The 25,926-nt window shown below is 42.3% G+C and overlaps 1 protein-coding gene across 1 annotated transcript in view; it reads right to left on the reverse strand.

Annotated features, from left to right (window-relative positions):
• The window catches only part of LOC145408070 (regucalcin-like), a 98,172-nt gene that overhangs the window by 17,646 nt on the left and 54,600 nt on the right, over positions 1–25,926 (reverse strand). Inside the window, exons 3-6 of the mRNA XM_080278882.1 lie at positions 19,711–19,926; positions 17,950–18,050; positions 4,048–4,159; positions 945–1,060 (exon numbers count right to left, since the gene is read on the reverse strand). Of these exons, the coding sequence (XP_080135008.1) occupies positions 945–1,060; positions 4,048–4,159; positions 17,950–18,050; positions 19,711–19,926 (545 nt within the window). The remainder of the gene's footprint in view (positions 1–944; positions 1,061–4,047; positions 4,160–17,949; positions 18,051–19,710; positions 19,927–25,926) is intronic.

Here is a 25,926-nt window from a genome sequence, read left to right on the forward strand (position 1 = left end):
TTCCACCATGCTGTAACTTGCACCCCCTTTCGTCCTCTCTTCACCTCACACACCACCTCACATGCTGCACATATTTCCTCTGTGAATATCTTGCACACACCTTCCACGTCCCCCATCTGCTCCAATTCATATTTACCCAATAGTTCCTCCACTTCTCTCTTATATTCTGCCTTCTTCTCATCCTCTTGTAACATTTCCATTCTCTAACATCTACTCCTTCATCCCGTCCTTCCCTTCTATTTCTCCATTTTACTTGGACCTTGATTCTGACCACCACCAAGTGGTGGTCAGAAAGTCCACTCCTCCAGCCTCTATCTGCTCTTGCATCCATTACACATCTTCGCATCCTTTCATCCACACACACATAATCAATTATTGCCTTCCTTTCAATCACTTCACCATCCACCCTTCTCATCACTCGCCATGTATACCTGTGGATCATTTTGTGCCTGAAGAGAGTATTGGCTATCACCAACCCCTTCCCAGCACAAATGTCCACAATAGCACTGCCATTCTCATGTATCTCAGTAGGCTCACCCCACTCACCAACTACTCCATCCACCTTCACATTCCCTACTTTACCGTTCATATCACCAATCAAAAAACTCTCTCTCATTCCTTTCAAACTTTTTCATGTACATTTCCACATTTGTATTTGTATATATATATATATATATATATATATATATATATATATATATATATATATATATATATATATATATATATATATATATATACATACATACATAGATAGATAGATATATATACATACATACATAGATATATATATATATATATATATATATATATATATATATATATATATATACATAGATAGATAGATAGATAGATAGATAGGTATATAGATAGATAGATAGATAGATAGATATAGATAGATAGATAGATATCAGCAATGCTCAAAAGTACTTAGATAGACCCACCTGACTACCACCAAAACAGGCAATCCACAAGTGTCCATCAGCATCGATTGTCATTCCGTCTGGTATCTGATCCAGCAGGCCAGCCACCTTGTAGTCCAAAAGCATCTGGTGGTTACCTGAGAAACACCATGGATGTTAAGTTGTTGTTGCTCTACCCCTGCCTGTCTGACAGCAGATCTATCGCCGCAGGTAAGCTACTGTCTTAATGGGGGTGTCCCATAGTTTCCCAACACCGTTGGTCTTATGTATCCTATATGCATTAGTGTGGTGTTTGCTGTGCAGTGCTCCATTACCGGTATGCATGTTGTGTTGTGAGGGCCAATTCTACAAGCAGGGCATGTTTACTGGTGCTAGTAAGTGTAGCAGTGGATTTGTCTGGAGCAATTATCATCCTGTTTTTCTGGACCCAAGTCTCAAGTGTGTTGAAATAATGCTGTTGCAGTGTGCATGTTGCGTTTGCAAAATGGCTTGTGGCTGCTACGTGGTTACAGGAAATCCTCATTATTATGTTAGTGATGTTTCCAAAAATTATATATTTTTCCCCCATGGAACTGGTACACGCAATCAAGGGTGTGTTTTAAAGTATAATTTCCCAAAAAATTTGTATATGCGTCCAAGTCTCTATCATCTTTGGAATATTAGCCAACAGAAGAAAATGAGTAACGGAATAAGTGAAATATAACATTTGTGTTACGAGTGAATGTAGCAACGAATAAAGTTATAGTTTTAGAGTAAAAAGTCACGGAGTGCATACTGAGATTAAATGGTCAGGAAATGAAGAATGTGAATTCCTTTAAACAATGAGGTAATATGATAAGCAACGACTGATGTTTAGAGGATCAAGTACATGACAGGGTACAGAAGAGAAGCAAGATTGCAGGTTCACTGAGAACAGAAGCGTGAAGTGAGCATGGAAATAAAAAAAATCACCACATGACGGTATTGTGATCCTCGCTGTAACATAATTATGGAAGTGTAGCTTGGACTTTGTTGGAAGGACACAGATCAAGACAGAAGAATGGAAGTCGGTTATTTGAGAGGAACATGTGGAATTCCATGGATAGACAGATCAAATAGGCAGTGAAGGAGCATTGTTGTATTGACGTAAAATTGCCGGAAAGCATTAGTAAAACTACTCATGATTTGACCATGTGGTGAGAATGGAAAATGAGAGATTCGGAGTGTATGTGAATGAAAAGGAGGAGAGGAGAACAAGGATTAGATGGCAGGATTGGGTAGGACGGCTATTAGAGAGGGAAGTTGAGTTGGAGAAAGAACATCCTTATGACAACGGACAAGATTCGGTTGTGGCTAGCCCTTCTAGGATTAGGGCATCTGCCTATCACCAAATACGTAAGCATGCAGATAGCTCGTATCAGAAAACCAGTGACCATGCTAAGTACCCCCGCTAATACCAATACACCAGTCCTGTATGAGACAGCCCTAGCATGTATTCAATATGGACGGTGGGTGTTAGCGCCGAAGTGGTGACATGTAGAAAGGTGTATGGTATGTAGGAGGACTACTGAGCCTCGAGAGCAGGCTGTGAAGCCTATGCCCAGAGTCGGACACATAAAAAAAAAAAAACTGTAGGGCTTTTTCATCTGCTGGTGGCACTCCAAGTGTTGCCGCCTTCAGTCACTTCAATGCACAGTCCCCAAGCCTGAAGGTCTCCATGCAGGATCTCACCACATGTCTACCTTGGTCTGCCTTTGTGTTTTTCTGTTCACATTCACAACCGCAACAGTCCTCAACCAGTTACTCTCCCTCCTCGTCTCACCATGTCCAGACCATCTCAACATACTAATTTACATAAAGTATAATATTTCCTAAATCACATCTCTCTTGCAGTACACAGTTTTTCATTCGAGCAAACAGTGATATCCTTTGCAAGCACCTTAGCCTCTTCATTTCTGTGAATTCTCTGTGTGTGAATCTTGATCTCTTGCAGGCCACGTCTCACTGCTATACAGCATAATACTTTTCACATATGTTTTGCACAGAGTACCCTTACCATAAAAAAAGAGGCAACATTCAATAAATTTCTTCCATTCATGAACCTAGCGATGATGCTAACCTCTGCACCACCTTCCGTACTCGACATATTCCCAGTTAACAAATCCTTCACTCATTCCAAGTAACTGCCTCCTTAGTTGTCGTTCTCCATTATGTTGTCCTCGGTTCCTGTACCCCTACATATTGTACACTGTAACTTTCTCGTATTTTGCAGTCTATCTCCAACACTTCTGCATCGAACGTGGACTTATCTATTCCAGGTTGTAAATAGGACAGAATTTCTCCTAATTCCCAATTTACACACAGCTCAGAGCCACACTCCTTCTTTCGTGATACAACCTCCCTCAGACATACAATATTTGCAACGTTCTTTGTTTTACGTATATGAACTTTTGTTCCCTTGCTTGCATCTGTCACTCTGGCTGAAGGAATCAGCTCATGAAAATCTGTTAATATGGAACTTGGGACTATATTCATCAAGTTCTTCATTTTCACGACTTTTCAGGATAACCAAGCATTGTTAGTTGTGAATTATGATCAGAAACTGTCTCTGAGAGGTCCTACCATGTGAGGCCAAAAACCCGATAAATGGCTTTGCACAACACTCCCAGGCGAGGAATACTTCGGGTTCAGACAACTACTCATATTTATCTATTCTGTACCACTACAATATGTTCCCTGGTATAGGCTGGACTCATTAGCCTCTCATAGAACTGGCCCAAAACCAGGAAAAGTACAATTTCAGTCTCGTGACCCTAGGTAGTCTCGGTCAAAGTTAGGCGAAATGGACGTTAACAAACTGTGGATGCTGCATGCATGTTGACGTCACACTCGTGATACCAGAAACATGGTGTACCCAGTATCATTGTTAATTAATGTCAATATGGAAAAGAAGAAACAGCTTACACAGGCCTTCTAAAACATACGGTACACACAAAATATATATTTTTTTTTTCACTTAGATATTCATTGTAATTTGGTTGCCAAGTGTATGGTAGCAGTATGAATGCAGATAAAAGTATGAACAAGCAATTGCACAACCAACTTAAGCTCAAACAGGTCAACAAATAAAAACCATGATGCTTACAGATGGTGCCGGTGGTGTCATCATAGTCAAACTTGTAGACACCCTTGAAGGAGTCGATATAGTAGAAGTGTTTCCTGTCAAGACTCCATGTCATCCCATTGGAGAGAGTCACCTGTGGCAAAATAGACTAGAGTAGAATATGGTAGAAAAATACTGTATGGCATCGGAGTGAAGGAATTAACACCGATCGACTATCTGGGTAACTGACTTTATGACTTTCAAGACCAGCTACAAAACCTCAAAATCATCATTATCAACATCATCATCTCGACCTTTTATCCACCTATAAACGTATAAAATGTATTCAGCGACAATGGCTGGCAAACCTCACGCGGTATTATGTTCATGCGTACGTACAGTACATGAGATATGAAAAAGATTGACTATGGTCGTACCATTCTAAAGTGGCGGTTTGGGTGGGGCACCAACCTCTGTACAGTGTTGCCACGTTTTCCATATCGCGATGCCTCTCTCTCTCTCTCTTTCTCTCTCTCTCTCTCTCCTGGGGGTAGATGTGCATCACCCTAGGGAATTTTGTTTCTTTTGTGTCTTATAAACTTGTGCTTTCATTTCTTTATTTTGTTTTTTATTATATTATTGTTTTACATATGGCGCCAGACGACCTCGGTGTTGAGGCGTCTTGATTTGTTTTCATTCAATCATTCTCGCCCTCTTTCCTTCCCTCCCTTCATCTTTCCCTCAGCTTGACAATGCACTCAACACTGCCCCCTGCCTGCCTTTTCTCTCTCTCTCTCCTTGGGGAGATGTGCATCACCCTTGGGAATTTTGTTTCTTTTATGAGTGACTTATAAACTTGTGCTTTCATTTCTTTATTTTGTTTTTATTATATCTAATTATGTTTTAAAATATTATTGTTTTACATATGGCGCCAGATGACCTCGTTGTTGTGGCGCCATGATTTGTTTTCATTCAGTCACTCTCTCCCTCCTTCGTTCCCTCCCTTCCTCCATCTCTCACTCAGCTGCACTCAACACTGCCCCTGGTCTGCCTTCCCCCCCCCCCTCTCTCTCTCTCTCTCTCTCGTCTGTGGTATTTTAGGATACATTTTGGTTGTTTTCTTTTACGTTATAATGTACATATTGTAAATTTGACTTTATTTCCACACCACCCAGGAGGTAAAAATCTTGGCGCGTTTTTTTTAAGAGGTGTCCCCAAACAGGCCTATTCCTCTATCCCTCGGGTCGGGCTGGGTGTGTGTGAGTGTTGCCGCTCACGAGGGTTTTAATGTATATATATTTTTTTTACTAAGAAATTGGCACATTTTTTCTTTTATTCCTGCACATTATCTCATAATCATAGCTGTGACATTATTACCCACCCCAGAAATACGGTAACAGCCAATAAAAGTGACTACTTTTTTTAAGCAACACTGTAAAATAATTATGCCACGTTTCTGTATTGACGTATTAATATTTTACGAATAAAAAGTTTACTGTTCTTTCATATATTATAATACACACGTTACCATTATATTCTTATGTGTTTATCTTATTGTGATGCCTATTACATATATCAGAGCCGTTCACATAGCGGGTATGGAAAACGTGGCACCACTGTACAGAGGTTGGTGCCCCACCCAAACCGCCACTTAAGAATGGTACCACCATAGTATTAACCTATTCAGCCCCTGAAGGAAAAGTATATGCCGTATTTTTCTTTTTGCTACTAGATGATTTTGCTCATCTTAAATGAATCCTTTACTAGTGAAGAGACAACATGAAGGTTAAATCTATCCTTCTTGATTGAAACGTTTCTCCAAAGCTGAATACAATAATCTGGTGGTAGAATGCAACAGACCTATTTTAAATATCAGTTAATTAAAGAGATAAAGGCATCTGCCTTTCACTCCTTATAGTGTCAGTACAGTCACGCACGTGGGTGCCCGTGTGTGTGTGTGTGTGTGTGTGGGCCTGTTTGAGTCCCCACCCCTTTCTGGACGGCGAGTCTGTATAACAACGTGACTTCGCACACACCCATACACACGGCAAAACCGTGACGTTGATGTAACAGAGTATGAAAGGAATATATTCGTCAGTCATGTGTTATGGACAGTCATAATCAATTACATATCCAACGTGTATGATAAGATACGAAGGTTGGAGCCCCTTCAGTATCTAACTTTTCAATAAGGAAGTGAGCAGTGACGACGGTAATGCAGGTCGAGATGCATTCTGATAGTTGAGAACATTTTCTTCGTATCCACAATAATAATGTTGTAAACCAGTACGAGCTAAACTCGCACATTATCTATCATTAAAGTTGTTTAGCATATCTTCGTCATACCGTATATTCCTTCAAATATCCAGTGAAAACCAAATCTAAATAATAAGAAATAAAACATTGTAAGTAGACCAAGATCGGAAACAATGAGCAGTGAAGCAGTCTGAGCCGGCCGATGTTGCAGTGTAACAGCCCCGAGTCTAAAACAAAACTACTGAAGGAAAAAACACGAAGCAGGTAAGAAACTATTCATGTAATAACTAAAGGAAACAATTGACCTACTTCAATTGTTTCCTATAGTTATTAGGTGAATAGTTTCTTACCTGCTTCGTGTTTTTCCTTCAGTAGTGTTGCCTTAGACTCCGGGCTGTTCCATTCCGAATTTGGCCAACTCAGACTGCTTCACTGCTCATTGTTTCCAGTCTTGGTCTACTTATAATGTTTTTTTTCCTTTTATTCAGATTTGGTTATCATTGGGTTATTGGAGGAATATATGACGGAGATATGCTAAACAACGTCAATGGTAGATACAGTGTGCGTTTACTTCTTACTGGTTTACAACATTATTATTGTGGATACGAAGCAAATTTTCGAAACGATTAGGATGCATCTTGACCTGCACTACCGTCGTCACTGCTCACTTCCTTAAAGAAAACTTAGACACTGAAGGGGCTCCAACCTTCAAATCTTATCATACACATTGCATATGTAATTGATTATGATCACCGATAACACATGATTAACAAACATAATCCTTTCTTACTTTATTACATCAACGTCGCAGTTTTGCCGTGTATGTGTGTTTGGGTAGTAACGTTGTTACACAGACTTGCCGTCCAGAAAGGGGTGGGGACTCACACAGGCCCACACACACGAACCCCCACGAACTTTTATGAGTGACTGTACATTGCACTCTGCCTCCCATTCATCAAGACAACTGCTTTCTGCTGATCCATAAGTAACTGCTTTCTGCTGATCCATGAGTCTGACACACGTTTCAGTGAATTTCTCAGTAACATATATGTTGCCCTCCATGAAGCTACATTATTCCTGGCACATCCTATTATAGCCTAGTTGGTCTGTTTTCACCAAATTGAACTGGGTCACTACCCCATCTTGAATACTAAGTTGTCTATCTATCTATCTATAGCCCGACGCCCTAAGTTGTGGTTGTATGAATTTGATGAGTCTTAGCCATGACGTAGGAATGACTCTCCTTGATGACTAGTAAAATTAACCATCCAGTCTGATTACACCTTCCCATCAACTAAGCTGATAGACATAAGGAATCTCTTCTTTTCATTTTCTATTCTTTTTTCTCTCACATCGATTAGATCTTTAGTAGACTTAAGTGTCTGCCCCAAAGATAACCACAGTATGAGTCAATAGGTCTCAAGTTATCTGTACTTTTTATGTGCTCCTATGTACTTTTCGTCAGATTAAAACGTAAGTGTTGATCTTCAGGTAATCTTCCATAATTTCTGAATTTACACTCTGCCACCCTTTTATTGTATAGTGTAGTAAGCTTCATTCAATCAATCAATCAAGAAGGGGCAAATGCCGCTGGGCACATAGCCGCACTCACCCTCCAGCTCCACCCACTCGGGTCCCTTTGTGCAACCCTCCAGGCAGTGACTCTTCCTCATCTAAGTATCTTTCGACAGGAGTGATCGACTTGCTTCAGCCATGAGTTATGTGGCCTTCCTCTTGGCCTATGGAAAGCAAGCCACATGCCCATACAGATAGAATTGGCGCTGATGTATCATGTGGGTAACAGGCCTTGATTCAGTCTCACAGAGTAGTCGTTCATTACACACCCGGTTTTACCAGTGATTTCTCACAATCCTGCGAAGACACTTAGTACCAAAGGAGTCAATTCGCCGCTCAAGTCACTGTTTAGTGTCCATGTCTCACAACCATAAAGTAAGACAGGGAGCATCAGCACCTTGACAATGCAAACTCTCGTCCTTCTACACCAATAACGACAGAGCCAAATATCCGAACTGAGTGAATCCATAAGCCTGTAGGTGAGACCAGTGTGACGAGAGATCTTACTGTTTGATCGACTGTTGTTATGGACCACACCACCAAGATAAGTGAATCTTTCGAAGATGTCTATATCCTCACCACATGCTTGGACCGACTGAAATGCTTCATCCAACAGGCCACCAAAAGCCTGGGCCTTGGTCTTGGACCAAGAGACCTTTAATCCAAAGGCTTCGCATTCTCGTGAAATTCCTCAAGGGCACTCAGTAGTGTCTCCAGCAACTAGACCAGTATAACTGCATCATCAGCAAAGTCAAGGTCGGTAATCCTGAAATTGCCACTTGATACCCCACAATGACTTTGACTCACAGGCTGGTCTCACTCCATGCATGTGTTGAAAAGTGTGGGGGGCAAGGACACACCCCTGTCTTACACCAGAGCTTTCTGGGAAGAAGTTGGACGCTCACCCTCTTCCACCACATTTGACAGCACTCTCAGTGTATAGTACAAGCCAGCAATCAGCCAGACTATCCCTGTAGGGATCCCATGGAGTTGCAAGAGTTCCCATAGTACCTCCCGATTTACTGAGTCAAACGCCTTCTTGAGATCCACGTACAGTAGGCTGCCAGCAGACCTTGTTGAAACTCAAGATGACGTTCCACAAGAACTCAAAGAGCTAGGATACGGTCAACAGTAGACTTCTCGGGCGTGAATCCGGATTGCTCAGTCCTCTGAAACTTTATCAAATGATTCCAGATATGCATCAGGAAAATGTGAGCAAAAACTTTGCCAGGCACACTGAGCACTGTAATACCACGGTAGTTACTACAGTCACGCTGGTTTCCTTTTCCTCTCAAGATAAAGGTGACCAAACCCTTTGGCCAGTCAGGAGGAATGATATCAGTTTGCCACATGGCTTCTAGGACAGCATGTAACCCCTTGATCATGGCTTCACCCCCAGCTTTGATCAATTCTACTGGGATGTCAAAATCTCCTGCTGCTCTACCACTTTTCAACCTAGTCACTGCCTTCTTGATTTCATCTTGAGAAGGTACGGCTTTGTCAATTGGTGGAACAGCAGTCAATGGTTGTACACCAGCCGATGGAAGCTCTCCACAGAAAGGTTTAGCCACATACAGCCGATCAAAGTACTCAGCCCAACAAGCGCTATGCTCACTTGCCCCCGACACGAGCCATCCATCTGCTGTCCAAACAGAGTTAACCTGAGATCCTCTGTAGTTTCCATGACATACCTTCCCTTGCTCCTTCTCAGCAAAACTTGTGTCCGTCGAAACAGAAGTCTGTGCTGTTCCCAATCCCCAGCCAGTCTGGCAGCACGACTCTCAATTGTTGCCAGCGTCCCCTCTGAGATGAATCCACCTTCACCTCAGGCAGATTCCAAAACACATAGCTGCTGCCAAGGTAGCAGGTTTAAAGGTATCATAATGTTCAACAGGATCCTCAACAGTACTGAACACTTCAAACCGATATGAGACTGCCACTGCATATAAATATGCACACTCCACATCACTGAGTTTCTCAAGATGGAACCATTTATGGTGATAAAAAAATGACAAATATACCAAACCCTTTCATTCTGTGGAACACAAGTGCAATCAGACTCTGGGATTGAATTAGCTGGTAACCTAATCAAACTTACATGCAACCACGACTAAGTAGCCTACTTTTTCAAACTGTGAGTAGTCCAGTTCTGTTAGGTGAGAGGAGACCAACTGTACACTCGAGATATATTTACCGCTGTAACATACTGTAGTTCCATAACACCTTCAGTCAGAGGACATCTTTTTTTCTAACTACAGTCAGACGATTTTATTCAACTTCAGAAGGACTTCCTAGCAAATGGGTTGATGAAGGCTATGGCTAACCTTCCAGCCTGAAAAATCTCTCCTATGCCGAGTCAGACCTGCTGGCTGTTGTTATTATTGCTCAACGTCGGTCTGTCTGACCGAGCAGATCCACCGACCGCAGGTAGGCAACTGTACGTATTGGGTTGTCCCATAGGTTCGCTACACCATTGATGTTGTCTAAGTCTTTGTGTGGCATGTGCTGTGGAGTGCTCCATTACGTATGTTATGTTGTGTGGGCCTGTTCTACAAGCAGGGCACATGTCATCTGTGATTACACCCAGCCCAGATCTAGCTGGTAACTGAGGTGGGCTGAGTGATGCCCTGATCTAAGCCTAGCTAGATGAACTTGCAATGGGTGGATGTTGGCAGGGATGTTGTATTGCCCTGCACGTGAAGTAATTATGTGTTTCTTCGTTGCTCGTGTTGGAATGTCTGAAGGAGGGATATAGCTGTAGAGTTTTGACAATATTCGTGTGGTGATTGTTTTGTGCCTAGGTGTGTTTTGGGTTTCTGTCATGTAAATGATAGGTGTGTTGTGTACTGGAACAGGCTGCTACATAGAAATGTCTGACTCTTATATCAAGGTAGTCTCTGACAGGGAGGATTTTAGTTTCAGAATGTAAATGAGCTATGGAAGAGGTTATGGTGCAGCCAATGGCGATGAGTAAGACACTTTTATATGGTTTGTAAGGTGATGTAGTGAGTATTAGATAGGATGGGATCCCGGTCAAATTTTACACGTTGCCCTCATCCGATTTTTGACTTTTCGTTAACATTTTCTAGTAGAACTGGTCATTCTAAGAATCTTTTCTTCTATGGCATTTCTCTCGCAAATTGATAATAAACGAGTTACACGCGACTTCCGCCAATCACAATCACAGATAGGTGGTATTATTTTGTACTTACACCCAACTCACTGACAACAAAAGTGGCTAACTCACCTTATACTTCACGCAATTCTAAGCATTTTTTCTTCTATGACACTTCCGTCTTAAATCAACCGTTGATGAGTTATGCAATTTATTACACTTTTATTTTCTATGGGAGAGATTTTTCCTGCCGTGGTCGGACAATTGTGTGTGTTCGTTGGTGCTTGTTATGTGTGTGGGTGGATAAAGCGCATGCGTGGCACATGAATCAGCCAATCACAAAGTAGAATTTCAAATGCCCCATGCTAGGGCTCGCAAGATTTGAAAGTCAGTTCGTCTCCAACCATAGACTGGGAAGCCTGCAAAATTTATTACTTCACTGCTATTTCACAGTTCTACCAGCAAGAAGATAAAACTGTTGCCTTTGTGCGATCGCATAGTGTTTTACCTTCAACAGGAACAAAGGACCCAAATCAAGGCAAAAGTCTCATTTTACATGAGGATCAGTCGTGTTGCACTGTTGCCAGTCACCAGTTGCCGTTACAGCTACAGACGACTCTTCAGATGCAGACGAGGAACTGTAAACTGCTAGGTAAATGCATTATTTCTTTATTTACACCCGGTTAGGTTAGATGAGGTTTGGTTAATGTCATGGGGGGTCTGGGGGCGAAGCCCACCAGTTAGGAAGCACGGCCAGGGTTGGGGGTCTGGGGGGCGAAGCCCCCCAGTTAGGAAACACGAACTCCCTAAGAAGCTTAAAATTATTTTCTTCCGAAGGATTTTAGTGTTTTTCGTTTGATTTTGATAACAGTTCCAGTAGGAAATCACTCGCTTTTGCGTTTTTCCCCCACCCAACACCCCGGTTTCCCACAGGTCCCCTAGTATTATTGGGGGGAGGGGGAAGAACCGCAAAAAAATACGTTTCACGTGATAATAGGCGTCCAACCTGAGTGTTTTCTGTTGTTTTTGGTGTGATTTTTGTTGATTTGGACCGGTCCTTTCCACCGGAAGTCGCTAGTGGCGTTCAACAAAAACTAGGGACTTGCGATAGAAACGAAGGTCAAAATCGATCGAATCACACCATAAACAACAGGAAACACTCAGGTTGGATGAAAAAATCGGATGAGGGCAACGTGTAAAAATGAGGAGTACGTGTAAAGTTTGGTCTTCCGGGACAAACTTTCAAATGTGAGCGGGTGAGCGGACAGCGTGCGCTCGTCTGTGATTGTGATTGGTGGAAGTAAATCGCGTGTAGCTCGTTTATTATAAATTTGCGAGAGAAATGTCATAGAAGAAAAGATTCTTAGAATGACCTGTTCTACTAGAAAATGTTAACGAAAAGTCGAAAATCGGATGAGGGCAACGTGTAAAAATTGACCGGGATCCCTTATCTGGGAAGCATAGGCAATCACTACTCCAATATATTGTTTGTATTTTTTCTCCCCGAGTCTGGCCTTGTGGTTGCCCTGCGTGCATCAAGTTTGAACGTGGTTCCTTTGGTTAAAAAAAAAAAAAAAAAAATTAAAAGGATTTGCCATCGGACTGAATGAGTTAATCCTTTTCTCTTTACTAACACTATATCAATAAATCAAATTATGCAACGGGTAAGAGTATTTATTCCCGCGCTCACGGAGCGACAGCATGGTGTGTGTGTGTGTGTGTGTGTGTGTGTGTGTAAACAAAATAACTCGAACATTTTTATTTAATTTAAACAGTCTAGTGGAAGGGCTGAGGGTCAGCTAACGAGTAAACCAATTGTTTTTAAACACAGATTAAATGCCAACAGCACAGGGCTAAGTATTGACTTAGCAAAATCGGTTTGAACAGTTTTGTCCAGTTTAAATCAAACATGGGAACGGGATGTGGGTAAGACACGACTGACGTGATTCAGTTTGGAGAACACTCAGTCAAATGTCAAAAACATAGATTAAATGCCAGAAGCACAGGGCTAAGTAAAATATTGACTTAGCAAAATCAGTTTGAACAGTTTTATCCAGTTTAAACCAAACTTGGGAACAGGATGTGGGTAAGACACGACTGACGTGATTCAGTTTAGAGAATACTCAGTCGAACGTCAAGGTCACAGCTCAAGGCCAATTTTCGGTCAGTGTGTGTGTGGGTTTTAGCAACATGGCTAACAACTCTGATCTGATTTCAACTCCATCTGGTGCCACGACTGAGGACCAGCCAAAGAGGAAACCGATTTTTTGAGCATGTCAAATGTCAGTCTCACAGCATGGAGTTAACTAAAACCCTTTTTATCCTAATTAGAACTTTGTGGAAAGGCTAAGGATTATGCAAGAATAAAGGGATTCGATTTGAGAACAATCACTCAAAGGTCAAAGTCACAGAGATATCTCACAGCCCAAGCTCACTGGGCAAAGTTTGCATTGTTTTGTTGTATCGTTTATGAAGGCTCCAACATGCTTGCATGCATCGACACTTGTCACCTACTGGCGGCTCTCAATGCTGCTCGATCTCTGGCATCCTCTCTATTCAGTCCCTATTCAGTTACCTGATTTTTTTTGTGTCTGAGTCAGGGAAAAGGCTTTTAGGCCTATCCCAAGACCCAGTAGTCCTCCTACACACCTCCACATATCACCATTTCAGCGCTAACACCCACCGTTCATATTGAATACATGCTAAAGCTGTCTTGTACAGGTCTGGTGTACTGGTATTAGTGGAGGTATTTTTATATGTTGGCAGGTCCTCTGGTAGATCAATAAAGTCTGCTTTTTTATTAAATTAAAATCCTCATACAGTTTCCTGCCCAAGCAGGGATTTGATCCTGGGTCCATTTGGACTGCAGGCTGCCTGTCTACCGATTCAGCCATCGCCTCCCACGTTTGGAGGAAGTGTTAAAGGTCAGGAAAGAATGAAAAGGTTCCATCTGAGCAATCAGAGATCAAGGTCACGGGACAGGCTCAAATATTGATCTGTGCATGTTTGTGTATAAACAAATTAAAACATTTTCTTCATTTCATTTACATTAACCCGCCACGTCCCGACCGACTTTCCACCACTGACTCCCCCCAGTCCCAACCAATTTTGGATTTTTTTTTTTTTTTGCTCAAACCTCCACTTTTGGTGAGAAACATCGAAAATTCATAGAGAAATTGTTCACCTGAGGTTTAAAATACTCGAATCAGATAGCAGTACTCCTTACCTTAATGAGTTTTCTATCAGGCTGGCTCCAAAGAAAACGAGTTCTATGGGATGGTAACTATTCCACACCGGTCATAAACGGTATTTATTTATTTATTTGGTACGAATTTATATGTAGTATGAGAGTATATTGGTTTTCAAACAGTAATATAGGCATTATAAGCATTGTTTCACTCACTAACACATCAACATACCTGACTTTTTTTGGCGACATTACCTGATCATCATTTCTGACTGTTTCTTCCCCTAATGCTACGTAAACTTTGTCCTCCACACTGTCATCAATTGGGGAATCACTCTGGCCCTGAATGTCTTTATTGGCCAGGTCACTGGTAACAGGTGAATTGCCGAGACAATAGCATGAGGGGGGGGGAGGTCATGCGAGGTAAGGCATTGTCCGTGACTGGCATCTTGCAGAGGAATAGAGGAAGGTGTCCCGTGTATACGTACCAAAAATCACGCACGAAAATTGAAAATTGTGCAAATTATGAACCTTGCAATTGCGTGACGTACCAGTACGTCAACGGGTCTAGCTGTGACAAAACGTTGCGACGTACCCATATGTCGACGGGATGCCTCGAGTTAAACTTTATGGATGAGTTAAAGATCATCCAGAAGTTTGACCTGTTGTTTTTAAAAACAGTAGGTAAAAGGTCTCTTACATGGTAAAGTCAACATAAACAACTTTTATCCAAGGTAGACTAAGCGTTGTGGAAGGATTCAGGTTAAAAGCAAGGATAAAGATATTCCATTCTGAGAATAATCTCTCGAAGGTCAGGGTCAAGGTCTTAAGGAAAGGAATAATTCAAGGTCAGTGGGCAAAGTCAACTCAGACCCTTCCACCTGAGTTGGTGGAAGGGTTAGATATTGAAGAAGGCTTTTGTTACTCGGTTTTGAGCATAATGTGTCAAAGATCAAAGCCATAGAGCACAGTCAAATATTCGTCCCATAGGCCAGTTGGCTGGTGAGGGTGTTGCACTCTCTGAGTGCTGCTTTTTGTTAAATTTTTATTTTAGAGGAGAATATACAGTAATGTTTTCTCTTCATCTATATTAACACACGCGCAGCACAAGTATTTTATTGCTACATATCTGTGTGTGTGTGTGTGTGTGTGTGTGTGTGTGAATGAAAATTAAACAGTCTTAATCCGACTCGGGCCACACTTCGTGGAAAGGATGACAGTCTTCCCGGGGTTGACCTGTTGTTCTTGAGATCAGTGAGTCAAAGGCTAAGGCTGCATGGCAAAGTGAATTTATTATTTTGATCTGATTTTGGCCAAAGATGATGAAACGCATGAGGACATGGTTAGGATGATGTGGTTCGATTTTAACCCTTCACGTCCCGAGGTTTTCCGCACCTCCGACATCCCCCAATCCCGAGCTATTTTGGAAAAAATATTTTTGGCTAAAACTTCCGCTTTGGTTGAGAAACAAAGGAAAATCACCAGGAAACAGCTTACCGTGGTCCATAAGTGGTCGGAACAGGTGAGGTCCCCCGCGCCAGGTATCGTATTCTATCATTGACATGTGAGGCGCTCACGTTTTCTATGGTAGGAAATATTGGGAGAATCAACAAACAACACCTCTACATTTATTGAATCTGAACTAATGAACAATAAGAGTAGCAATATAATGGATTTCAAACACATATATATGAAAAATAAGCATTGTACCTTCGCTCGAGCATAGCAAGTTAGGTCCGAGTGGTAACATGCTATGTGCTAAGCTTCTTGTATCAGTCAACATATCATTTTTTCTACTTGTATACTTCTGTTTCATTGACATTTTACCTATTTTTACTGTTTGTAAATGTTTTCAGATGTTTTCATTCATTATGATGACATGCAGCATAAGTATAGCGCACATCAGCTTACTAAGTGCACTCACTATGACTCGTATTTCAACATACCCAATTGTTTTATCACTTTCCTATTATTTTTTCCTTTACATAGAACCTTTCCTCCACAGCTGTAATGCCTGCTCCTTGTTCCCAATCTTTCACTCCCACGGCGCTGGGTGCTTGCAAAAAGGTTGGTTTGGTAAACAATCTGCTCCATGAATGCCTCGCTAAAAAACAGGTGGAAAAAATCCAACCTGGTGGAATTACGGTGAATTCCGGGAGCAATGCAGCCAGCATGCCCCTGCTCAGTGAAGGGGTGAATGAAGGGAGAAAAATCTCTCCCATCCTCCCAATTCCATCCCACAAATCCCTCGTCCCCATCATCCCCATCACCGCCTTCGTCTGGGTGGGGAGGAGATGCTGGTGGGGGAGGTTGGGGAGAAGGAGTGCAGAGGGCCTCCCCACTCTCACTCCTCTTCCCTCTGCCTTTACCCTTTCCCTTTCCCTTACCCTTACGGCCTTGAGGAACATTAGGGGGCTGTGGGATGAAGTTCGGAAATACTGGGGAGCATAAGATGTGCTGGGGAGTGGTTCCTCCCCCACCTTCCCCCTCCATCACAACACCACGTGATTTTTCACGCACCCTAACTCGCCCATGTTTGGGGATATTAGGGAGCATAAGACGTGCTTGGGAGTGGTTTCTCCCCACCTTCCCCCTCCATCACAACCCCACGCGATACAGAATGCACCCGCACTCGCCCACGTGATACACCCCGCTGCCTCACACTACCTAGGGAGATCGATGACTCACTCACGCCACTCTCACTTTCCATACTCCTCCCTGCACTTTCCCTTTCACTCCCCACTCCCTCCACGGCACTTCCTACCTCCCCAAACAAAATACTAGGCCCATACCTGCTCGTCCGACGTGGTGTGCGCTCAAGGCCACGATGAGTAATCACCTCACGTCCATACCACGTGGCAGCACATCCCACAACTCCGTCCTCATCCTTGTCCTCGTCCTCGTCATCAAATTCGGGTTCCACATCACGTTGGGGCTGGGCATAGGATGTTGCACATGTTTTTTTGGCCGGCTGCCCCTCTCTAGCAGCACGGTAAGTCACGTACTGCCGCTTCCTGGGGGACAGGACTTCTTCATCAATGCTGGTGGTTTCCTCCTCCTCTGGCTGCACATAATCTTTGTCAATAATCTCGTCATCCAGTGGGAAATCACTGTCGCCTGTAAAGGCATCCAGGGCGGTTTGAATTTCGATCTCTGAGAGACCTCTCGTCGCCATGTCTGAGCAGGACCGTTGCTAACAGGTGAGTGAACGAGCCGCGGGTTAGCGCGAGTCGTGCGGGGTCGCCGAGTGTCCCCGTCTGGTGGCAGGTAGGGGAAGGTCAAGCGAGGATATGTACCGAAAATCAAGCGCGAAATTTGAAAATTGTGGAAATTATGCACTTTGCAATTGCACGACGAACCGGTACATCGCCGGGACTGGCAAATGCAAAACGTTACAACGTACCTATATGTCGACGGGACGGGGCGGGTTAAATGCAATCTATCTAAAGTCAAGATCATCGGTCAAAGTCAGAGAATCGAACTTGTAACTTAAAGTTTTCATTCAATTTGGAAATAACTATGTGGTTGGGTTAATGATCAGCCAGGGATGAAGGGGTTCAATTTTGAGAAAGTGTCAAAGGTCATGGTCACGGAGCAAGGTCACTTTGAACCGATCTGATACAGTACATTTGGAGGTAGCTTGGTGAAAGCATTGAGGTTCAAGCAAGGATCAGTAATTATTTTTTAGATCATTGGTCTGATGATAGAGTCATGGGACAAAGTCAAATAGCCGGGACTTAGACCAGTTTTTAGGTGCAGAAGTAGCACTCTCTGAATGCTCCTCCGTTTTTAAACTAATGTAACATCCTACCGTAAAGTGTTTGGTGCGGACGAGATCCTGGTCAAACTTGTAGAGACCTGCAGTGTCATATTCCAGTGGCTCAACTTTCTCATTCAATTCGCTTAATGTTCCTGTAAATATATTAACATTAGTAAGATGTGCTGGTAACATTCTGACTATTGCATCATTTCAAAGTTATGTTACTCATGGCACACTTATTTTTCTGTAAGTCCAAAGTAAATCATAGTTAGGGATGACAGTTACAATTACTAGCACGGAAGCAAAGTTTACTGTTGGTGTTCTGGAAGAAACAGGGCCGCTGACAACCATCACCAGGCCCATGACAAGATTATCGACAACGGGCCTCCTCTTCCACCCTCCCCCTGAAAACTGTGCTGAATATAGGGTAATGAAAGTCTAGATCAACGACTAGACTGCTCCCGAACCACTGTGAACAGTGCATTGATCTACTGCCAATAGAATCCTGGTGAGCCATAGCCCATTCCCCTCCCTCTGTATGAAACAACGATAGTAAATACAAGGAATTATATAAAGAAAAATTTGAAAAAAAAACTATTATTAAAGGAAGGAAACATATGAATACAGTGTAGTTTACTATCATGTGGCATGTATTCCTGCAGTACTTAATACAAACAAATTGCACTCCATTAAAATAATACACGATATTCGATATATTTTCCACTCTCTTAACACCATCTTGGAGGGCACGGGCCCTCCTTTGGGCCCGGGCCCGAGGGACTGTTCCATGCTGCCCCCCCCCCCCCCACCCGTCTCCTCGGCCATGGGCAGAAACCTACAATGAGCGGCCCGGCCCTTCCCGATCTGCACGCTTTTTAGACATTAATCACTTTTGACCTAATAAAGTTAGAACAGTATTTTTTTGTTCGATTGCTAGGACTATCAGTTCTATTTTGTATCTTAATAACAAAACCATTAACGCACCATAACTCTGCAAATGGGAAAACAGTTACAAAAGCTCGTTAACTTGTTATATGCTAAAACGCTCATCACACTGGTAATGATTTAGTTGTTGTTGTGATGACCTGTAGCATCGTGTTTATTTACCTGCCTTAGACGATTGCTTCACTGAAAAAGTAGTCCCGCGGTGATGATGATGATGGCCTATTTTATTTACTAGCTTGGCAATAGATGTCTCCGCGTATTTCACTTACCGTAACTAAAGCTGTATTATGTTGTGGCGGTTTGGAGATGATGATGATGATATTGCTGTTGATGGAAACGGGATGACGATAACCATAACACCATGTTTACAAACCTGGTCAGAGCAGGCCCTGCGGATCATATTTGGTGTCCCAGAAGGGATAAGTAGGCAGCACAGAGAGAGTGCACGCCTCAGCAAATTCCGATACTAGACAGCCCTGACCCCACCCAAATTTACTGTAATTAACTAAAAAAAATCAATTAACAACTTTTTCAGATATCTTGTGGATAAACAAACGAAAACAGTCTTGAACCGGGACTCGAACTCACATGACCACAAATATTTAACCAACTATTCTGTGGCTCGTGACCCACATATCCACGAAATTTCACTGAAATCCGTTAATAACTTTTTGAGGTATCTTATGGATAAACAAACACACAGACAAAAGGGTGAATATATAACCATCTCCCAACTTCCTTGGCGGAGGTAGTAATCTGTGGCGACGGTGTGTGTGTGTGTGTGTGTGTGTGTGTGTGTGTGTGTGTGTGTGTGTTGTCATTATCATGACCACGAAGATCATGATGATGATACTGATATTTACTAACCTGCCCATAGACGTCCCTGCGGATCACACTTGGCATCATTGAAGGCAAAATCAGTAACGATGGTGTGTAATATGGTTGGCTTGACGGTGTGTGTGTCTGGGTCTAAGGGTGACCATCGAACCACGGCTAATGTGTTGCCCAGACCAATCATCAGCAATTCTGGCTCACCTTCTACCGGGATCACGAACGACACGCCTAATTGCTCCCCGCCATCATCTGTTGGATATAATACGAGTCAAACATTTAACGTTTTCAGTCCAAAGACGTATTTTTAATTCCCGTAATAGTGTGTGTACATATATATATATATATATATATATATATATATATATATATATATATATATATATATATATATATATATATATATACTCAGTCATAATAGTCCAATCAAAGATTTCTTCACTCACTAACATCCATCCTCTTACACGCTGTTATCCACACTGTGTGTGGAATATCTAGTGAAACTGACAACTTGTACACAAACTTTTTTGCACTCTAGACTTCCTTGCTTTAACACACTTCTCTTTTTACACAGCATTCACACAGCTCATGCACCATCCTGCTATATATTGTCAGTTATATACGGACGGCGGCATAAATTAGCGTTAAGCCAGCACGTATGATGTGGGCCTTAGTGTCTGGTAATACTATGTAGAAAAAGGTTGACATATGTATTTCAATGGCTTACGTCTCTGAATTACTTTAAATTCGGAGATTGGCTCGGAACACAACATTCCTTATGTAAGTATTGAACATCAGAATTGGAGGATGCAATAAAGGTATGCTATAAAAGGCCAGATGAAAAAAATACTCTAGCTGCTAATTCCCTTCTGGTTCCTCTCTCCTACTCCTCCCTCTGTCCCTTCCCTCCATTCGCTCATTACCTCTGTCTCTCCTCTGTACTCTCCCCTCCCCCACCTTTGCCCCTTCCCAACATGCAATCCCTCTCCCTCCCCCTGGCTCTCTCCCTCCCATTTTTTACGTCTCCCATTTCATCTCCCCTCAACCTTTTGCTACACGTTCATTATTTTGTGTCACCAGCATGTTTAACGCATCGTACTCCTTTATTGTTTGTGACAGTAAATAAGTCATTCAGACACGGCATTTAGTCTCATTATCAACCCAACTACAACCATGGCTTATTATTAATATTCCCCTCCCATCGCTACCGTTCCGTTCCCTTTCTCATCCATTTCTCGACAGTCCTCCCCTTTTTTAGGGTTGTTTTTCGATGTCACTCCCTCCCTGCATCCCTTTCAGTCAGTCTTCCCAATTCTTCTCTCCATCACACTCCCTTAGTCCTTGCTACATCCTCTTGACATGCATGTATTGTTATGGTGAAATGGTTATATGTAAGTCGTCACACACCCTTTCATATGTAATGGACTAGATAAACTCAGATCAATCCATTCCTAACGCCCCAGCAATTCCTGTTCTCGTGGTGCGCTATCAAACTGAGTTCCTTTGCCCCACGTAATACGCACACATGCTACCTGTGAGAGTCTGACTGCAGCATGCCCACGATATTTATGAGATATGGAGCTCTTATGCAGCATGAAGTATTAGCAATAGCAAGGGTGTTTTTATGGCTGGGAAATCACACATGGTTTCAAACCTGCATTATCAGAATTACAGTCTCAGTACCTGGAACAGTAGGCTATTCCTCCCCCTGCAGCATATACTGCAAAATCTCGCGCGAAACGCATAAATGAATCTAACATCAATCTCCTCCCATTCATTCCCCATTGTTTATTTACTCCCGATATGTTCCATCAGCATGAAGCAATATAATTGTTCGTTCTCTGTCCTGAGTCACTTGCCGGGGTCTCGATCATGGGATGTTTCGTAAGTCAGGGTGGTTTTAATATCCTCAGTATGACCATATATACTCATATTAGATTTTTCGTCTTGACTTGTTTGTTTCCAGAGTTTAAAGCCACCCTGTAAGTAAGTAGGTTTTGTTAAAAGCTTGGTTTTAATATGGGTCGTCAATACTAGAAGTATCGTGTAACAACAGGTATATTGCAGGTGTTAATCAATGAATGAACTGGCGAAGGCGAGTGAGAGGAGCGATTGGAATCGAGAGAGAGAGAGAGAGAGAGAGAGAGAGAAGGAAGGGAGGGGTAACAAGTTGGGGAAGGCCAACGGTAGGGAGAGTGAAACGGAGGTATGCGGGAGGAGAGGGACTAGAAGGGAAGCAGCATTACATAGCATACTTTTATTAAATTTTGTATTTCGGCTATTCATTACCTACGCAAGGAATACTTTGTTCCGAGCAAATCTCCGAGTAAAATACATAAACATAGGCCATTAGAATACATGTATGTCAACTCTCCTCCATACAGTATTACTAGACACTCATGCTCACATTATGTGTGATTCCATAACGCGAATTTATGCCGCCGTCTATACATTTACAAATAAATGTTACTTTTGTATTTACGGGTACTTAAAAGACAGAAATAATTCATGGTCATTAGTCGTTGTTTTCGATTACTGGTTCTGGTACTACCGAGCATCAAACTCCCCTCAATCTGTGAACCACACTATGATTCTGAATTCCGTGAGGTTCAGTCGTTGAACATGCAGAAGACTTGCCTGGATGGGACAACAGATGTTAGCCCAATGCCCATGTATCAAGGATGGGATGGGGAAGGAGCAAAGAATATGGAGTTACGATGAAGTCCCATTCTTCACTGATGCTACGATATAATTAACATTGATGTCATATCGCCGAAACTGAGGCAACTGCCAGAAAGTGGACTAGATAACGGACTTGGATAGGTGTTTGACTATACAATTTTCATTTATTTAGGCAATAAGGTCCATTCTGTTTGGATTTGTATAAACATAAATAATTTGCTTTGTATCTGCGTCACTTCCTTATTCTTGCTTTATCAAAATATAATAATACACAAGCCACAGAGTTCTAAAAGACATTCATACTATTTGGCTTAACTGGAATAAATTTATTTTGGTTAAAGAGTTAACAGAATATAATACATGTGGAAATATGGAATGAAGCACACACACACACACACACACACACACACACACACACACACACACACACACACACACACACACACATAATTACTTATCAATTCTGACTTTAGGCACAGACGTCTCTAAAAGCAGGTGTCCATTCGACTTCGGTACGATTATCCATTGGCAAAGTAAGATACACAGAAGAAACTGGCAAGAACCAAAAAACTGGTAAACATAAATTGCACAGACAGTGAGTACAGGTACTGTACACTTTGACCTGTGAACCGTTTATTGATGTGCGGATGCTTAGTAAATTTTTTAGACAATGTCTGTGTAAAAACTGAAAGCATACCTCTTTTTGAAATATAACTCATCTCGATAGTAATAATAATAATAACAACAGCCCCCCCCAGGGGGAAATCACACCAGTCGCTAGCCGATACATATTTAGCGGGGCTCGGAATATGACCTTGACCTTTACCTACTTTCACCAATTTCGAATTCGTAAATGAGTTTCATCCCTACTACACACCTGAAAACTTTTGTGATGATATCTTGAGCTGTTGCGAAGTTATCATAGTAACGGACTCACAGACCTTGGCCTACTTTCACCAATTTCGAATTCGTAGATTTTCATCTCTATTACACACCTGTAAAATTTTGTGATGATATCTTGTGCGGTTCCACGTTATCGTGCTAACAGTCACACAGACACAGGCAGACAAACAAGCTGAAAACAATAGTCGTAGATTTTCATCCCTACTAAACACCCGCAAAATTTTGTGATGATATCTTGAGCGGTTGCGAAGTAAACGTGGTAACAGACAGAGCCTTGACCTACTTTCACCAATTTCGACCCATGATCTCTCTTTTTTTTTTTTTTTTTCCTACTACACAACTGTCAAATTGAGCAGTTGCCAAGTCATCGTGCTAGCGCGCGCGCGCACACACACACACACACACACACACACACACACACACACACACACACACACACACACACACACACACACACACACACACACACACACAGGAACTGAAGACAATACCATTTTTTTTTTTTTTTGCGAAAAAAGAAACCAAAGGCCGAGCCCAGAAACTGTTCCTTCCAAGAAAAAAACAAAAAAACAAAAGAGAGCCAAATTAAAGATCCATTCATTTCGAGATGTCTGGACACACTGCATTTGAAGGACTGGAGATCATAGGAAGTAGGAAATACAGACAAAGGGAGACAGTTCCAGAGAAGGCCTGTTGTATAAATGAAGGACTGGGAGTAACGGTTAACTCTTGGATTAGAGAGTCTGACAGAAAGGGATGAGAGTTTGTTGCTAGACGAGTGCTACATACCCGCTGTAGAGGTGGAGGGATGCAAGCAGACAGTTCACAGGAGCAGTGACCATTGAAGTAGCAATACAAAAGAGATAAAGATGCATCAGTACGGCAAAGAGACAGAGGTTGAAAGGAGCCAGTAAGTGGAGGAGAGTTAATGAGATTAAAAGCCTATGACTCCACCCCATTGAGAAGAGCTGTATGTGGGGAGCCTCCCCACACATGAGAGTTGTACTCTACACAGGGGCGAATAAAACCCGTGTATAAAGTCAACAACTGTGCGGGCGGAAAGTAGATATAAGAAGCGATTTACAAGAAAGAATCAGCAATATGGATTTAATCTGGATAGCTGAGTATAGAGGATGATGGCGCTCCATGGCCGCTAACGTCACATGACCGGCACTTCGGTAAAAGTAAAAGTAGGTACGGAGTCGGCTTAGCATGCCCACTTAATGTCTATGGCACACCTAATGTCTGACTTGGCTCGTATCTCTAACTGGGGTAAAAATAATCTGGTTGTTTTTAATGCATCAAACACTCAGTTTTTGCACCTATCAACCCGACAAAATCTTCCACAGGTATACCCACTAATGTTTAATAATATTCAGTTTAATCCTGCATCATCTTTAAACATGCTTGGGGTTTCATTTACTCGGGACTTATCTTGGAAAGATCATATTACATCTCTTGTAAAATCTGCTGCCAAGAGATTGGGTGTGCTAGGCCAACTCCGTTCCTTCTTTACCCCTGCACAATTGTTAACTCTATACAGGGGTTTCATCCGCCCCTGCGTGGAGTACAACTCTCATGTGTGGGGAGGCTCCCTACATACAGCTCTTCTCAATAGGGTGGAGTCAAAGGCTTTTTGCCTCATTAACTGTCCTCCTCTCACTGACTCCCTTCAACCTCTGTCTCTTTGCCGCACTGTTGCATCTTTATCTCTTTTTCTATCGCTACTTTAATGGTCACTGCTCCTCTAAACTGCCTGCATGCATTCCTCCACCTCTACAACGGGTGCGTAGCACCCGTCTAGCAGTAAGCTCTTATCCCTTTTCTGTCCAACTCTCTAATGCAAGAGTTAACCGTTACTCCCAGTCTTTCATTTATGCAACAGGTCAACTCTGGAACTGTCTCCCTCTGTCTGTATTTCCTGCTGCCTACGATCTCCAGTCTTTCAAACGCAGTATGTCCAGGCATCTCGAAATGATCGGATCTTGAATTTGGCTCTCTCTTGTATTTTGTTTTTCTCTTGGCAGGAAGTTTTGCGGGCTCGTTCCCTTTGGTTCCTTCTTCCTCACATAAAAAAAAAAAACTCTTGGAAGCAGATTTTACAAGAGATGCAATATGATCTTTCAAAGATAAGTCCCAAGTAAATGAAAAGCCAAGCATGTTCAAGGATGATGCAGGATTGAGCCCGATATTATTAAACATTAGTGGGCACCCCTGTCGAAGATTGTGTCGGGTTGACAGATGTAAAAACTGAGTTTTTGATGCATTAAAAACAACAAGATTATTATTACCCCACTCAGAGATACGAGCCAAGTCAGACATTAGGTGTGCCATGGCCTCATCCCTTGTTTGTTGAAGTAACTGTTGAGATGGATGTTGTGAGAACCGAATGGAAAGGTGAAGGGTGGAATCATCAGCATACGAGAGGATAGGGTTAGATGTACAGCTTAGAAGGTCATTGATGAATAAACGTAAGAGAGTTGGTGATAGGACTGAACCCTGAGGAACACCACTGTTCATAGATCTAGGACAAGAATGATGGCCGTCTACAACAGCAGCTATAGAACGACCAGAAAAAAAGCTAGAAAAGAAGGCACAGACAGAAGGATAGAAACCGTAAGAGGGCAGTTTGGAAATTAAAGATTTATGCCAGACTCGATCGAAAGC

Source organism: Coenobita brevimanus, chromosome 8, assembly GCF_032717465.1.
Source record: "Coenobita brevimanus isolate Jiangsu-jjx chromosome 8, ASM3271746v2, whole genome shotgun sequence".
Classification (NCBI taxonomy): domain Eukaryota; kingdom Metazoa; phylum Arthropoda; class Malacostraca; order Decapoda; family Coenobitidae; genus Coenobita; species Coenobita brevimanus.